Consider the following 18,319-nt stretch of genomic DNA (forward strand, 5'->3'; position numbering starts at 1 on the left):
CAATTAGAAGTTTGACTTGTAAACACTCAGGCTTTTTAAGTGTGGACCAGGGTTAGACCTCAACATTGAGTAGTCAGCTACCACTTGTAGAGCATTGTACAGTCCGTCGACCTTTTCTACATACGACCAGGTCGCTGTCCTATCAGGTCGGATTATCTGCATCGCCATTTTACAGACTGATTACAGCAGAAGGGGATTTCAATGCCCTAGGTAGCTCCCCTTGGCCGGCCTCGAATTTCAGCCACAGCTGGGAAGGGCAGTTACTGCTCATGCTGACAGTGATCCGCTTCACGCGTGCACCTTTCAATTCTCCCCTTTATCCCTCCTCCAGGCTTCCCTGGGGGTGGGGGGAAGAGAGGGTGGTGGTGACACCCGTGCTCCTTCACCTCCTCCCATCCCAGCCTGTCACCGAACACTTAGGAGGCTGGTTTCTCTGAAGTCACAGGAGCCTGCTCAATCTGTAGGCCAGCGCAACTGGGAGAGGAGGGAAAATTACCACCCCATGTGGGCTCTCACCCAGTGGGGCCTGGGGGTTGGTAGATAAATACTCCAGCTTCTTTCCCCTGATGGAAAACCGCTGGAGCCACCCTGAACGCGACTCAGGAATCCTGTCCGTTTTCTCTCCTTCCTGGTCTCTCTCCTCCCCTTACCCCCTCACTCTTGCCTCCTGGAATCACCCTCCTGTGCTTCCAAACTCAGCGTCTCTTGGGTGTTCTCATGCCTCTACATGCCTTACCTTTCTCATCCCGATACCATTCTATGAGACAGACGTTACCATTATCCCCATCACAGAGAAAGAGGGCAGGTGAATGAATGAGAAGTTAAGTATCTTGCCAAAGGCATTGATTGACTTGCCCACATCCCCCCAGTGATTGAGGATAGTCCCTGGGGTGTTAACTCCCCTACATTTCCAGGCCGTGTTTGTCTCAGGCTGTGGCTCAGAAAAGTCCCAGGGCTTTGGAGAGGGGATCAGTGGAAGAAACAAGAGACTCAAAGAAATGGCAGCACAGGGGGGAGTTTCACCCAGGCAAGTGGGATCGCAGAACCCACCTGTTTGTTCCACTTGGATGCCTTCCCTCCTTCCAAGGAAAGAAGGTTATGACTTCACCTTCCTACCCCGAAATACATCCAGGAGGAGCGAAGCTTCACTTCCAAGTTAGGTCTGGTGGACACAGAGAACTAGGCTCTCCTGCTGCCCTGATTGCTCCCCTTTTTAAAGGCCAGGTCTACTGCTTTTCTTCTTGAAACCAGAAGGAATAAAACCAGCTTAGTGAAATCCCTGTCGGATTACAGGAGCATCTCATTGTGAATCTGCAGCGGACCGTGGAAGCTCGTCTCTATCTCCACCAGGACAGGCAGTGCGTTCCATGGATCAGGGCCCCAGGGCCCTCTGGAGCTGCTGAGGCCGGTGAAGAGAAGTGCCGGTTATGCGAGTTTCTCCGCATCAGAGAGTTCACAACGGTATATGAAGCAGAGGCCACTCTCTCCTCCTGGAGAGCGCTGAAGGAAGCGGTCACATCCAGCCGTGTCCCGGGAAATGAGAGGTGAATGGGGTGCCTCGTGCCAGGTCCCCCCTCCCCCTGCCCCTCACTGTCCCAAGCCCAGCCCGCTGCCGTGTAGATGTTAGCAGTCAAGACCACCTCCTCCGCCCAGGCTGTCCTTCAGTCTACACTCTACCCTGCAGCCACGGAGATCTTTCCAAAATGCTGATCTCATCGCGTCCCTCCTCTGCTTAAAATCCACTAGTGAGCTCCCTTAGCCTCTTGGGGATAAAGACAGAAATCCCAATCACGGCCGCCTAGCAGGGCACCAGCGACCCTCGACTCAGAGAGGCCTCCTCGCTCATTGCACTCTGGAAACCAGACGTATCCATCCTGCCTCCCACCATCCAAGCTTTACAAGGCTGCTCTCTGCCTGGGATTCTCTCCCTCCCATTCCGTCCCTGGGAAACCTGGTGCAGTCCTCGGGTCTGAAGCACCTTTGACCTCCCTCTAACTAGCTCAAGCCCCTCTGATAAATGTTCTCGTGGAATCCTCTGCCTCTCTTTGCTGCACGCAGCCTAAGTGGCGTGTGCTTATTTTAATGTCTGCCTCTCCTCCTAGAGTGTGAGCTTCTCAAGGTGAGCCACGTTTCTGTTTTATCTCGCTCCCATAGCCCCAGTGCCTTGCATAGCAGTGGGTGCAGACGGCGTCCTAAAATGAGAGAATCAATGAATGAGCAGCCCTAGGCTTGGAAACAAGGGCATGGGGAGAGCGTGGAAACACCGTGCATTTATAACTTATTCTTCCATTGTTAAAGCTAACCAGATTCTATTGTAATTCTGCTCTCTCCAGCCAGCACTGTAAGCAATAACTTTATTAAGGTCAAATAGATATCACAATACAGTATTTATCCAACAGGATCCAGAAACCGGTTACAGATATCATCTAAGAACCACAGCTGGTTTGTGCTAAAATGCTTCCAACATCACAGATCACACAGAGTTTATACATCGATAACAACTTTTATCTGGAAATACGGATGCACAGTTTGCCCTCGCTGTTAGGCCTTGATGTTCCAATTGAGTCAAAACAAAGAAGGGAAGACTGGCGTTTTCTTGATAATGAAAAAATTCTGAGGAATATTTCATGAGAACTGTCTCTGGGATCAGAGTTGCTCATGGAAGTCATTTCTAATTTATGATTCAAATCGGAATTAGTAATTGGTAAGTTAAGCTGTGACTTGAGAATTTCTAATAATTGGATCAAGGAACATATTAGCTTTACAAATAGGATTTAAAAGTTTGGCTGCTAGTGTAGGTTCTACAGAACATCCTTTATAAATTAATACATTAGCACAAAAGCTTCTCGACTATGGTATCTGATATCTGCATCTCTGTTACTCTAAGAAAACAGCACTCCATAAACACAAACGGTTATTGGGCCTATTGTTTATGGTCCATAGGATAAGAGCCACAAAACATCATAGAAAGTTACGAGAATGTAAATATTTAGCTAAGTACATAGAATAAGTATTGGGCAGTTACCATATATAACACTGAATATTGACTAATAGGGAAAAAAAATCCCAAACCTTAGTTACGGTGCAGTCAGAATTGGGTAAAGCCAAAGACAGATTTGCAAGTATACAAAGTAATGAATATATTTCTTTAAACGTCCATTTAACAAATTCATGGTGCAAACTGGAAGATTTTCATAAATACACTTCAAATGTTCATTTTGTGAGAAAACGCATATTCATGCACTAAACCTTATGAGCACTGATGCATTAAGTAAAAAAAAAAAATACAGAGCAACTGTCTGAAACAAATATTTAAGAGACTCACAGTCCTACAATGTCTGCAACTAAACACAATAACACATGCATGTGTGATACACCAAATTGTCTTATAGAAATCATTAAAACATCTTTCGCATCAAAACGCATAGGAAAACTCAGGGGTATAGAATTTACTTTATGTATATTACATACTAGAGACTGTAAGCTTCCAAATGCTTTCATTATCTCCACACACCTACAAAACGACCATACAAGTATCTGTGTATGTAATAAGGTACTCTCCAATTAGGCATCTATGATGAATAATGTATCTCCTCATGTCGTCTCCTCTCTAAGTACCATTTATCACGACCCAGGCCTTTCTGCCTTAATGAGGACTACAGATCTCTGATTTACATTCAACACCCTCTGCATTAATAATTGATTGAAACTCCTAAAAAACTCTTCTGCAACTAAAATGGAAGGTGGTGAGGCTATCGCCAGAAGAATGCAAAGACTACCTGTTAAATCTGATTGGTAAAAGAAGCGGGGCCACTGGACTGTTGGCCAAACTCATCTGAGGATGGCCCCATACTCGCCTGCTGGCTATACCCGCCGCTTGACCCATAGCTGTCTTGGTTGTACCCGCCTTGGTTATAGCTACTCGAGTGCTTTTCCATTGGGTCTGAAAGATATCTCTGTCCCGAGGAATGCCAGCCGGTCTCCTTGAAAACAAACCAGATGTTTCCAGCCCAGAGGATAAAGTTCAAGAACCCAAAGACCTGAAAGGAGAATCAGAGCAAATGAGTTGATAGATGGAAACACAAGAAAAATCTCAATTTCAGAAAATCCTTCATAATACATACGGCTACTTTTTATTCAACGTTGAGATCTCTTTCAATTTTTCATTTGGAACCGCTGTTTCATTTAGAATATTTAACATTTACTTATTTATTTGCATCCAAGTTAGTATATAGTGCAATGATATCATAAGTAGAATCCAGTGATTCATTCCCTATGTATAACACCCAATGCTCATCCCAGCAAGTGTCTTCCTAATGCCCCTTACCCATGAAGCCCATCCCCCTCCCACAACCCTCAGTTTGTTCTCTATATTTGAGTCTCTTATGTTTTGTCTCCCTCCTTGTTTTTACATTATTTTTGCTCCCCTTTCCTTATGTTCATCTGTCTTGTATCTTAAATTCCTCCAATGAGTGAAGTCATATGGTATTTGACTTTCTCTAATTTCATTTAGCATAATACCCTCTGGTTCCATCCACGTAGTTGCAAATGGCAAGATTTCATTCTTTTTGATTTCCGAATAATACTCCATTATATATATATATGCCACATTTTCTTATCCATTGGTCCATCGATGGACATTGGGCTCTTTCCATACTTTGGCTATTGTAGATAGGTCTGCCGTAAACATTGGGGTACATGTGCCCCTTCAAAACAGCACACCTGTATCCCTTGGATAAATACCTAGTAGTGCAATTGCTGGGTCATAGGCTAGTTCTATTTTTAATTTTTTGAGGAACCTCCATACTGTTTTCCAGAGTGGCGGCACCAGTTTGCATTCCCACCAGCAGTGCAGAAGAGATCCTCCTTCTCTGCATCCTCGCCAACATCTGTTGTTGCCTGGGTTGTCAATTTTAGCCAGAGAATATCTGACTTTTACTGAATGCTTACTACACGTTAGGCACTGTGGAAAGGGCAATCCATTCATTCTGTCAGAGAAGAAGGTATTATTATTATACCTGTATTAAAGATGTGGAAACTGAGGTCCAGGATAAGAATCTTGTTCCAGGTCACATGACTTGGTAAGTAGTAGACGAGGGTCAAGCCCTGTTCTGTCTGACTCCATGGTCTGAGCCCCTACTTAAGCTTATTGTCTCCCCAAGTAAGGTGTTCCTCATTGTCTGTAAGAAGTCTTCAGGGGCTACAGAGTTGAGAACTTTGATTTTAATAATAGCGCGTTAATTTATAAGGTTACCTTCACTTCATGGCTAGAGAGACTACTCTTCCAGTTTTTGTAATGATATAAAAAAATGAGTCAACTTAAAAAGTATGGCATAAGCAATCGTGCAGGTGGTGTGCAGATAAGCACATGAATGAGAGGGTACACAGAGGTTATGACTTCGAAGAGTTGTACTTTCTGTGCCTCTCACATCCAGAAATGAATGTTGAAACCAGACTCTCAATGCAATACGGGCTTGAGAGGTATGAGGTATTCTCCCAAGAACTGGATGTGAGGCTTTCTTACGGAGATTCCTCTTACTCTCCAAAAGGGTGTTGTTGGCAAGTCAGAGGACCAGGTGTAGCCTCCCCAGACCCTGCCTGTCTGATGGAAGCAGAGCTGTTTGCTCGTGCCAGAGCCTCGAAGAGAACAGCTCTTCTGCCACCTTTCCCAGGGCACATTGGTTGACCTGGGAATTAACCAGAAGCAGTCAGTTGTAACAGCCCCCTACCGGAGATAGACAACAGCATGAGATAAAGCTGTGATGGCATTAAAGCATATTTAATAACCACTCCAGCTCAACAATCGCCATTCAAATTGGACTTGGGCCACCGCCACAGCTCTAGATTATAGGGTGCTGGGCCAGCATCTATCCTCGGTTGCTGGATGGTAGGGGGGTCCCAAGTGCCCTGCAGGTGGGGTGAGGGGGCCAGTGAAGTCAAGATGAGGCGCCTTGGGGACCTGGAGCAGGGGCTATTTACCAAAGTATTTCAGAATTTTAGCAGCAGGTGGATCAGGACACATTACCTGAATGTCACCTTTGGACTCAACCTGCGGGTTTTGAAATCACACTGGCTTCAACTGCACTTTCCTGCTCCGTGACTTTGGACAAGGCAGTTAGCCTCTGGACCTCAACTTATTATTTTGTTTTCCTAATGTGGAATGAAGGCTATTCGTTCCTCGGGTGACAGTGTGAGGATTCAAGAGAATGTGTATAACGCAGCTAGACGGTGCTAGACACATTCGAAGATGCTTCCTGCCTGGTAAGCAGTGTTCTGAATACTTTCTCAAATATTTCCATGAACTGTATTCGCTTGGCCCTGTTGCTGCAGCATAAACTGAAATGGGACTTTGATGGCAAGGCCGTACTCTTGAGGGACGTCGGCAGCCAAAGCAGTCTCTGTAGGCCCTCGCCTGATCTAAAAGACTGGTTTATCTCGGCCAACCCCCCTTCTTCCTTCTCTCTTCTTCCACTCTCTCTTCTTCCTTTAATGTTAGCTGATACTTATTTAACATTATCTTATGCCATGCTCCAGGCTCCTTGCTGATGGGAGATACAAGACATAATGAAGGTACTCCAGTATGATAGTTGTGTGACCAAAATAAATTCGGTAATCACGGACAAAACTCTAATTCACATGCAGGAACTTTTTTATCGATGTGTACAATAGCTAGGATATTTTCCACCAAAGGGGAGATCTCGATTAAACGGTATCTTTGTAAGTGTATGTCAATGTAGGAGCAGAAAAGATTATCAAGGAATCTTCTCAGATATCAAGGGATGGCTCTGCCCAGAGCTCTAATTTTATGTTTCCCCTTGCTCGGTTTCTCCCTTTTGTTGGCTGCTACTTGGCTTCTAGAAAAAGGATGCTCAAGAAGAACCTAGCGATCAGGGGCATGCGACTTAAAAGTGAGTACACAAACAAGGCATCCCCATGGGCATGTTTCAGAAGCAGGCACGTCTTATCCCGCTGTCATCACACAGGTATTGCAGACTCCTGGCTGGCACGTGGGCCCTTGACTCTTCTCTTGCCATTTTGTTGCAGCTGAAGTTAGAGTAAGGATTTTGATCCAAGCTCAGATGTGGAGGCAACAGAAGGAGAGACTGCAAGCCACCGTGCGTAGCAGGAGGAAGAATGAGGAGGTGAAATCTAGATTGGCCAAGAAGACGTGTCAAGATTGCCTATAATGAAGCTGGAGAAGCAGAAGTAGAAATTGTGAATAGGATAGTTAGGCTCAGAGAACCTTGGAAAGAGAAGTTGAGAGAGAAAAACACATTCTTTCCTCCTACCCTCTTCTTTGGGCTGTAACCACTATATGACATTTAGGAAAATGAATGCATTTACGAGGCAGCTTTTCGGTCGACACTTATCGAACACCTGCCATATGCTGGGCACTGTGCTGAGAGGACTTATAACATATTATATCATTGAATCAATGGTCTTGTGAGGTCTGTTCGATAATAGCCCCATTTTACAGATAATGAAACTAAGGTTTAGGGACCTTAGTGCATTTGTCCAAGAGCAGTCAATTATTGAGTTGTGGAGCCAGGATTCAAACCCAGGCAGACGGACTCCACAACTGTGCCCTGAACCATTTCGAGTGGCGGCAGCATTAACAGAATTTGGCTCTACTCTGGCATTGCTGTCACTACTTGAGAAGCCGCAAGCAAATCCTTTCACAGCACCTACCTGCATTTGTAATGTCTGGATAGCTCCCCTGCCTATTTGTGTTGGTGTGAAATCATAGATGCCAAGATGCTTTGGAGAAAGTAAATTTGTTACCCAGGTAGAAATATCACTGCTATTGTTGAACCACTTACTTGTAGAGGTCACTCCTATGGGTGTGTCTGACTCCTTCTCCAAAGCCTGCACTTGCTTAGTAGGCAAGGTGGTTTGGTTCTGTGAGCCATATTTCTTCTGCAGGATTCCGCAAACCCTGAGCCAAGGTGGACATGTGGCCCAAGATGAGCTAATGAGATGCTCTCTGCCCGGAATTTGGGATTAGACCTGAGTGATTTTAGTTCAGCCCAAGATGTTTCTTTAAGAAGAAATATAATCTCAGAAACTGGGGGGTGGCTATCTTCTCTTGAGACAACAGGAAAAAGAAAGACAAATGCATCCGAAAAGAGACAATAATGTCACAGGCATTCAGAAAGAGAGAGATGAGAGATGAAGAATGTAAACTGTCCAGCTTCCTGATAATTCCTGGTCCTGGGTTCTGCCCTTGGTAGACACAGTGCTAGTATTTTTCCAATTACTTTTACCTCTTGTGAAAAGCTAGCTCAATAGGATTTGAAGCCAAACGAGTTTGTAATGAAAAAAAATTGCTGTGTTCTGGCAGATTAACATTCTTTCCCTCTGCTTTTGCTAATAGAAATTTTGTTTCCCTCGTAAACCCGGATGCAATCAAGTGGCTTGAGCTCTGTGGTGGAACTTTAACTCAGGAGCAGAGTAATGCAAGTCAGATTCAACATTCTTTGGTATCTGACATTGAGAACCTTGGTCCTGCTCTAGATGCTGCTTTTTTAACAGTCTGTTTCATCAGATTTCATCAGTTTTCTGAGCTACTTAATATCCTTCCAAAGATTTTTTTTTTTCCTGATGAGGTTAGTCAGAGTCAGTTTCTGTTACTTGCAACCCAAACACTCCAGCACATACGGACGTTGAATGTCCATAAGTGGGGTCCAGAGAACGGAATTTAGGGATAGGCGGATTATTTTGCTTTGGCCGGTTTGAAGTGAATTTTCTGTCACAGGAACTGGAGGACCTTTAACTGGTGTAGATCCATAACAGTAACAGCAGCAGACCTGTCCTTTCTCCCATGACATGCTGTCTGGTTTCCATCCATTTCTCTTTTTGATTTAAAAAAATTTTTTTAATTCCATATTTTATTTAAAATTATATATGTACCTATGTGTCTAATTTCGTGGATTTTTTTTTTTTAATCTGAGTATAGTTGACACACAACATGGATGGGCCTGCAGGGGGTTATGCTACGTGACATCAGTCAGGTAGAGAAAGGCAAATACCTCTTTTTGATTTTAGGAGACACGTCACATGGTTTCTCATTCAAAATTCCCATCGCCTAGTCTAAAACTTACTAGAGACAGCAAAGGTAGAATTAAATAGACCCTGTAGGACGTCATAATGTATTACATTGATTATTAAACCAACAAACGTACTGGATGATTTTCTCTTGTTGTTCTCTTACGTTTTGAGATCAAGATTATAATAACATTCATTCCGCCCTGCCTAGAAACACGCTTCGGAAGCAGGAGAGTCTATTTCAACACACGCCTCCAAGTATTCGAGTGTTTATCTGCGGGTGTGTCCGGCAATGAGCAAAAATGACGGCGAGGACCTCCTACATACTTTCTTTCCATGTTTACTCTCTTGGCAAGGCAGGATTCACAGTCAAAGCATCAGGGAGCACCTGGCAACCCTGTCCCCTACTTAAATGCCTGCTCAGATTAAATTTCAGAAAGCTGTAGAAACATAAGTTAACCTTGAAGCAAAGATAATTATTTTCAGGGGCTGCTCAAGAATGTTTTTCTTTCAGCAAATACTACCAGGTTCTCTAGTCTTGAGTAACTACTGCTCTTCGCTGCCATTATAGTTTCTGTCTTTCTTACACGCCGTTTCTTTCTTTAAAATAACACAAGAATCCAATTTAGTTGCCCTGCTCTCTGTCAGATTGTCTGTCTTCCTGTGAGAGCTATGCATTTGAAAATATTCGACTTTGTTCAACTCATATAGTTCAGCTTTTCCAAAGTTACCAGGCAATTAAACCGGGAACATGGAGAAGATAAAAAAAAAAAAAAAATTACCGTAATTGTTATAAGTATTTTTTCTACTGTGCAGCTTTCCTGTATTCTATCAGGTCTGAGTGTTTTTCCTCCAGACAATCAACTGGATGTATTCTAGCTATGTGTGGCTTGAACAATGTTTTCTTCCCAGGAAACCTCTCTGCCATCAAATATTCCTTTTACTTCTGGCAGGCGTCAGACTTAAAGTTCAAATTTTATATCTGCTTCTGGCTTAGAATTTTGACTTGACTGTCATCCAAGCAGCAGCTGCCAATACCTGCTGCGTTCTTATTAAGACTCCATAATTGGCAGCATTAAAGCCTATGGGTTCTGACAATAGAAGACTTGAAGGCCAGAGGATCATCTTGCACATGGAGTGAAATATCGCCTTTTAGACTGGCCTCATTTTGGACGCAGAAATCTCCAAGGTGACCTCTGAGATATTTTTCCTATTCATTTGAGTGGCAAACAAAGGTTTGGGAGGTAAAGCATAGATGAAAACATACCACGGAAGTGTTTAAGCTGGACATTACAGGGCTGTGGACAGCCATGCATTTGTTGGACGGCTGTTTGCAAGCTGACATCAGTAACAATACTTCCTTAGGATCCGTCGCGACCTTGACATCAGACAGTCCTTTCGCCCAAGCTGATGAACCCACCAACCACAAAAACGAAAAGACTACAGTGACGATGAAGTCCTATAGAAACAGAAAGATAAAACAGGAAGAGAAATGTGAGTTCCAGAAACAAATTGATTACTTTATACAACTATTTGGCTTGCTTTTCGGGAAATTCCAAGATCCCACAGCAATGGAACCAGGGAGAAGTTGAAAAACAGATAAAAGAAAGTTTTGTGATATTATATTTATATTTGTCTAAAATAAATAATAGTAATATTTATTGAATGCTTGAACTGTTCCAGGAATGATGCTAAGTGCTTATAACCCTCATCTAATTGTTCCTAAAACACCCCTGTGAGGAAGTTCCTATCATTATCCCATTTGCGGATGACAAAACTGGGACAGGGAATGGTCAGGCAGCTTGCCTGGGGTACCCACAAATAATCAGCGATGGCGTCAGCACTCACACCTGGGCAACGAAACCTCTAGGCCTATGATTGTAACCGCCGTGTTAGGATGGCTGCAAACAGAGAGATTTGCTGATTGTTAAAGACTCCTAGATAGCAATATTCATTTATTCACTCATTCATGTTTTTCAGTGAACCAATCTACGTGCCATCCAGCGTATGCTTGAGACTGTGTTCAGTGGAGGCAATAAATAGCCGTAATGTTTTGACTGCTTTTTACGGGCAAGAGGCTTTATGTAAAATTATCCTTACAAATGCCATGTTAGACGGTGTTTTTAATACCCATTTCTCGTGATTCATCGCTTACATATGACATCCCAACAAGTGCCCTCCTCAGTGCCCATCACCCATTTATTTTTCCCCCCTCCCCCCTCCATTAATACTCATTTTAAAGATGAGGAAATCAAGGCCCAGAGATATAAGGTAACAATATAGAAAGGGGGAGAGCCAGAATTCAAATCCAGATCTTACAAAACCATCTGCTATGAATACAGGGGAAAGAGGCTTCTTTTTCCATATGAAACAATATGTCTATGATGTAAGATGATGTTTAAATGTTTAAAGAAACAATACCAAGCTTCCGATGACGGGGATGCTTCTCATATCCTCCTCCTGACTCAGAGGGGGTGGGGAGTCAGAGTCACTGTCCATGTCTTAAGCAGACCATGTTCTAATATAGGACAGTCTTTCAGATTTACTGTATTTACATTTGACTAACATAAAAATATTTCATACTGCTTACCTAGTATACTAAAGACCCTGACCTGGAAAGGAAGAGTACATTTGCTATACCAAGAGAAAGGTTTCTGTTTTAGTCTAAATGATAAGCCTGTCAAGTACAAAACTTGCCCCGTGTCTCCTTCCTACCCAAGGGCATGGTACATTTCACTTGCTCTGGTTAGTTTTCCCTCATGACATGACTGAAGGAGTTTTCATCAAGATCCCATGATCAACACCAGGGAAACTCTTACATTGTAAGGATGCTATTGTGGATGGTATTTATTAGGTGTGGCTTTTGTGGACAATGTTCTAGACTGTCCACTTCTAAGAGTGGCTGCATTTTCACAGAAACTTATCTTTTCATCCAAGGGCTGTTGCAAATAATATGACTTACCGGTTGACCTTTTCATGTTGGCTCTAGAAAATTCAGGGCTAATTTGTTACCTGCTCACAGGGTTTTTAATGGCATGGATATTTTAACCCTATTCCCAGCCTTGTTTTATATACCCATTCTTTCTTTCCCTTCTCATTTTTGATTAATTCCAGTTTGAGTTTCATATATTCTTGTAAGCTATCTTAAGTTGTTTCTGGAATGAGATGGTGGTATAAACAGGCAAACAAATACAGTATCTACAGCAATCAATAAGAATCTTTGGAATCAAGAGACTCAAGTGTTTGAGTCTGAATTATAAACTGGAGAAATGGTTACAAATAAGTAAGCCAGGTTGACTGTGTCAAATACAAATTTAGGTTCACGTTCAATCTAGTACCTGATTCATTCATGGATGCATTCATTCAAACAATTTTTTAAATTTTTAATGTTTATTTATTTTAGAGAGACAGAGTACAAGCAGGGGAGGGGCTGAGAGAGAGGGAGACACAGAATCTGAAGCAGGCTCCAGCCTCCGAGCTGTCAGCACAGAGCCCGACACGGAGCTCGAACTCACAAACCGTGAACCATGACCTGAGTCAAAGTTGGACGCTTAACCGACTGAGCCACCCAGGTGCCCCCCAAACAATAATTTTTGAGTAATGTGCCAGATATTGAGCAATGTCTTATGAGGGATTTAAAAAATGCAAGATGTGGACTCTGCTCTCTTGATATCACATTTTGTTTAGGGGCTATAGATACCCTGCCCTTCCAATTATGAGACAGGAACTGTCATTATTTCTGTTCATCATAATTAAAAATAGACTTGAGAAAAGGGCGTGAGGATGGGGAAACAAGAACAGAGTCATGTGAAAACCTCTCCCTTGGAAATTGGAGAAAATAGTATCAAAACTTTTAGACTAATTTAATAATAGTAAGAATACCTAACATTTGTGGGGCATGTATTATGTGTGAAGCACTATTCCAAGTTTACATGAATTAAGTCATTTGATATTGACAACAGCACTGTGAAACAGATGCTAATCCTGTCCCCATTTTACATTTGAGGAAACTGAGGCCCTAAGGGGTTAAGTAAAATTGCTCAGAGTCTGGAGTTAGCAAGTGGTAGAACCAGGAATGTAAGCCTGGCCATCTGCTTCTGGTACCTGTGAGCCTGATTGTTCTATACCCCCCTCATGGCTGCCTTAAGGAATATTGATCTTCTTATTTAAAGCAAGTACACTAAAATTTCAAAAGTTACACTGGAAGTCCTGGTTAATTTAAATATGACGAAATAGTAATGAATCATTTTCTATATATAGGCTTCATGAATGAAGTCAAGGATCTGTGTCCTTGAGGGTAAATATGTTATATTTGGGAGCACATCCAAACTTTTACCCTGGTACCATTTTGTAAAGAGGCATCAGCCTATCATATTAAGGTATTTCTCACACAAGTTAACAGCTCAGAATCTGTCATCAGATAGACTGGAGGCTGACTACTGACCCTGCTACTTACTATGTGTTCTTGGACAATTTGCTAGACAATTTGAAACTTCAGTTTAGCTCACTGTAAAATGGGACAATAACAGTATCTGTCTCATAAGACAGTCGGGAGAAGTGAAAATGTGGTTTTTCATTTGTCTGTTTTTCCCAGTAAGATGTCAGTTCCAGGAGGGCAGAGATTGTCTACCTTGCTTATTACTGGGTCTTGGCAGAAGAGTTGCCATCAGTATTTATTAAGAGAGGGAAGGAAGGAAGGAAGGAAGGAAGGAAGGAAGGAAGGTAGGGAGGAAGGAAGGAAGAAAGGAAGGAGGGAGGGAAGGAGGGAGGGAAGGAGGGAGGGAAGGAGGGAGGGAAGGAGGGAGGGAGGGAGGGAGGGAAGGAAGGAGGGAGGGAAGGAAGGAGGGAAAGAAGGAAGAGGGAGGGAAGGAAGAAGGAGGGAAGGAAGGAGGGAGGGAAGGAAGGAAGTAAGGAAGGAGGGAAGGAGGGAAGGAAGAGGGAGGGAAGGAAGGAGGGAGGGAAGGAAGGAGGGAGGGAAGGAAGGAAGTAAGGAGGGAAGGAGGGAAGGAGGGAAGGAGGGAGGGAGGGAGGGAGGGAGGGAAGGAAGGAAGGAAGGAGGGAAGGAAGGATGGAGGGTAGGAAGGAGGGAGGGAAGGAAGGAGGGAGGGAGGGAAGGAGGGAGGGAGGGAAGGAAGGAAGGGAGGAAGGAGGGAAGGGAGGAAGGAGGGAAGGGAGGAAGGAGGGAAGGGAGGAAGGAGGGAAGGAAGGAGGGAAGGAAGGAGGGAGGGAAGGAAGGAGGGAGGGAAGGAAGGAGGGAGGGAAGGAAGGAGGGAGGGAAGGAAGGAGGGAAGGAAGGAAGGAAGGGAAGGAAGGAAGGAAGGAGGGAAGGAAGGAATATACAAAATGTTCTCAGTTTTGTTAAAATATTTACATTTATGTATATAACATTGGAGTTTACCTAGTGGTCAGTGGTAGGATTGGAGATGATTTATTTTCTTTTATATAAGCTTATGTATTTTTATACATGCCTTATTTTATAATTAAATCAAATAAAAACAATGTGGCAATGTGATTAAAACACTGACTGATTATATCGATGGCTCTTCCAGACAGAAATTCAGATGGTTCTATTTGTCCCTACAGCAGCATCAAGATTTATAATTGGACCAAATACTAAATGTCATTAGAATAGAGAGTTTTGCAACAAAGGGCTTCAGAAAGTAGTCTCGGGCCAGATTTTCCACAACTAAGCAAAGTGTGAATATGGGGGAGGTTATGTAAAAAATTCTGGGTGAAGAATACATTAGCCTGAACTTTTTTGTTTTTTGGCTTCGGCACTGAGCGCGAGTTTGAGGCCACTTGCAGGGCAGGAAACCTGGGAGCAAATCCCTGACCCTGTGCTTCTCCTGCCAAGGCTCCCATTGGCCACACCCAGCTGGAGCCCAGAGGGCAGGGAGCCCACTGATGTGATCCATGCAGCCACGTCCTGAGCACAGAGCATGGTGGGGAGGGGCAGGGCATCCATCAGAATCTGTCCCCCGAACTAGAGGTTGTCTTTGGGGCCGCAACCACAGCTGCCGTCACCCGTGTTTACCCAGCATTTCCCACATGCCAGGCACTCTGCTAAGCACTTACGGGCATCATTAACCTTACGACATACATACTAGAAAAGCCCTGCTTTTCTTATGAGGAAACTGAAGCAGAGACAGGTCAAATACTTTGTGTATAATTAATGCCTGGCTTGATTACTGCAGTGTATCGTGAGCTTTCTGTAAGGTTGGGGGAAAAGACGCTCTTTGGTGTATTTTATGGAGATAATTACCTTAGCTGGTGTTCTCTGAGTTTTAGTCATTTTGGCAGTACCTAAAAACAGTTTTGATATTATCCACATAGTCTTGTGTTATTGCTTAATAATTAATTTAAAGCAAATTACCCTTTTGACATAAAGAAGGTTATCTCAGAAGGAAATTATACGTGTACTATAATGCGAAGCCAGTAGGACTTGCCATAGATAGAAGGGGATTGCAAACCTAAGTGCTCCACAGTGAAACAAAATACCTTAAACTCTAGCTGGGAATGTTTGCACAAGGCTTTAGAACCTAGGATCTTTGTTAAAAGGGAGATTAGCAAGTGTTAGAGGGATATTAAAGAAATACTAGCATGACCTAATCAGAAGACCTGAAGTTAAAGTGAACATGGAATAACTTTCTCAGTCCGGTTACTTAGTCCCATGAGAATGGTCTACCGAAACCTTCTTCTGAATCAGGAGAGGTAAATGCCTTGCACTGGAGCAGGGATTTTCTTCTGATGGTGCAGACAAGAACCCGGTTGTTTGCAAATGCTCCCGCCCCAGATCTAACAGAAACGGAGTGTGCAGAGGAAGAAACTCAAGAGGTAGATTTGTAACATTAACTGCTAGGTTATCATGGTGCATATATTAACCCTTGGAAGATGTCTTCTGCTGACTCTGCTTGTGTTCTTTATTCTCCTAGAGTGGAGAGGCTGCCACTAGAGTGCTTCTATGCTTCCAAAAACCTCGCACACTTGGGACCTATGTGGTCCCCATAAAAGCCCAAAAAGCAGTCACAGGATGTGATTAGCCTTTATTACAGATGAAGAAACTGTGGCTGAGAGAGATAAGTAGATTTTCCCGTGGTTCATTAAGTGGCTTATAAAATATGTTCTGTAACTAAGAACATTGACACTCTTTACCGAGAGAACACGGACAGGCTACCTGGTTGTGTTTCTGCAGGATGTTTTGAGTGTGTGTTCAGTGATCTACACAAACAGCCTCGTCAGCAGAGGGAGCAGCCTGGCTTAATGCTGGCTGGGTGGTTTGTTTCCACTTTGCTTGCTGGGTGTGTTTTCTTGCCCCCACTTCTCCTCATTTGCTACAAGCAAACTCATTTTCATACTAGAATGTCATTTAATACATTAAAGACACTTGTCCCAGATCACTTTGGGGCATAAGAGGGAATCCTCTTTGGTGACAAAACCTCATCTTTTAGAACCAGATAAACCTGTCTCTGTCTCCCTCAATCCCTGTAGCCCCACTGGATATTGGTAATATCCATAATATAAATTCTCCCATTTCTATCTATTAACAAATATTCTCAGGATTTCACCTCCAATGGCATTATTATCTGTTTCACCTCTTTGATGACTTTGTTATTTATTCTGTGGCTGATACCTACCCTGAAAGCCTCTACCAGACTCGGGGCAGGCGGAGTCACCCACACCCTCTGTGTACATGGATTTGCTTCGCTGAGTCAGCTTTCAGGAATCCCAGCATGAAGCTGTGAATCAGGAAACACGGAACCAAGCAGCAAGATCGAAGCTCAGCTCAGAACAGAGCTTGGGACTTGTCTTGGAAGAGAGAAGAGCTAAGCAGTGTCTGGATGGAATAACGTCTTGTCCGCTCATACAGGTGTATTTCATTGTTTCATTTGAAGGATGAATAATAGTGACCTCTGACTTCTGGAGAGTGTCTTCGGTTTCTAACAGGACGTAGAAGATCATTTGATCTTCATAATAACTGCAAGCAGGTGAAGATAATTATACCCATTTAACAGATTCAGGGAAGTTAAGCGATGTGCTCAAGCCATCACAAGTAACTGAGATTTGAATGCAGGGCATTGAGCTACATGTTTAGTGAGTGGTTTTTCCATCATGCCCATGCTTTCTCAAGTCTGAGTTACCCATTATTGTGGGAACTCAGACATGGAAATAAATAACACTGGGCTCCACGATTTTTCTCCACAATTCTCTTTCAGTCTGAGGCATAAAGAAGAAAGCCTCAGCTGGGTACTAATCTGTCACTAATGTTTATTTAACAGGTATTTAACACCTATTTATCAAAGAAAATTGTGCCCAGGCTCCGAGCCTTCATGTAAGCAATGGTACCTGGCTGGAATACAGTACTTTTCATTTTCCATTGATTCATTTCTATGTTTGTCTCCTATTTATGTCAAATACTGCTGAGTTTTTGTACCCAGTAGTGGTACAGGGTTTTCTTCAAAAAGACATTGTATTTAAGTTTATGAAAATAATTTAAAAAATTCAAAACAAGTGTTTAATGTTTATTTTGGAGAGAGAGAGACACACACAGAGCACAAGTGGGGGAGGGGCAGAGAGAGACAGAGACAATCTGAGGCAGGTTCCAGACTCTGAACACAGAGCTGGACACGGGGCTCGAGCCCACGAACTGCGAGATCATGACCTGAGCCAAAGTTGGGCACTTAACTGACTGACCCACTCAGGCGCCCCAAGAAAATAATTTAAAGAACAAAAGCAAATAACTCATGGCTCAGATGACAGAAGCAGGGCAGGGAACGGCTGAAGTCTGCAAAGGCTTATAACCCCCACCTGCAGAGGGAACACGGAGATTGCTTGAGTGCTACCTAACAGAGATAAAAGGTGAGACAGATATGAAGCCCGTATGTAATTTTAAATTTCTTAGTAGTTACATTAAAAATTGAGCCACCTGGGTGGCTCAACTGGTTAAGCATCTGACACTTGGTTTTGGCTCAGGTCATGATCTCACAGTTCGTGCGTTCAAGATCCACATCGGTCTCTGCGCTGACAGTGTGGAGCCTACTGGGGATTCTCTCTCTCTCTCTCTCTCTCTCTCTCTCTCTCTGCCCCTCCCCAGCTCATGCTCTCCCTCTCTCTCTAAAGAAACAGACATTTTTTTTTAAAAAGCAAAAGAAACTCATGTGGTTAATTATATTAATACAGTATATGTATTTATATAATAAAACTGAATACCTAAAATTGTTAATATTTTACTTTTTTGCACAAAGTCTTTGAAATCTGGTGTGTATTTTATACCTAT

General features: G+C 43.2%; 1 protein-coding gene across 2 annotated transcripts in view; it reads right to left on the reverse strand.

Moving 5' to 3' along the window:
* Positions 1-2,340: 2,340 nt before the first annotated feature.
* SYNPR (synaptoporin) overlaps positions 2,341-18,319 on the reverse strand; it is a 312,280-nt gene continuing 296,301 nt past the window's right edge. For both annotated transcript variants that reach the window (XM_027039158.2, XM_053219132.1), the window contains 2 exons: positions 10,313-10,504; positions 2,341-4,040 (listed from right to left, as the gene is read on the reverse strand). In XM_027039158.2, coding sequence (XP_026894959.1) covers positions 3,783-4,040; positions 10,313-10,504 — 450 coding nt within the window. In that variant the 3' untranslated portion in view covers positions 2,341-3,782. The remainder of the gene's footprint in view (positions 4,041-10,312; positions 10,505-18,319) is intronic.

Source organism: Acinonyx jubatus, chromosome A2, assembly GCF_027475565.1.
Source record: "Acinonyx jubatus isolate Ajub_Pintada_27869175 chromosome A2, VMU_Ajub_asm_v1.0, whole genome shotgun sequence".
Lineage (NCBI taxonomy): Eukaryota > Metazoa > Chordata > Mammalia > Carnivora > Felidae > Acinonyx > Acinonyx jubatus.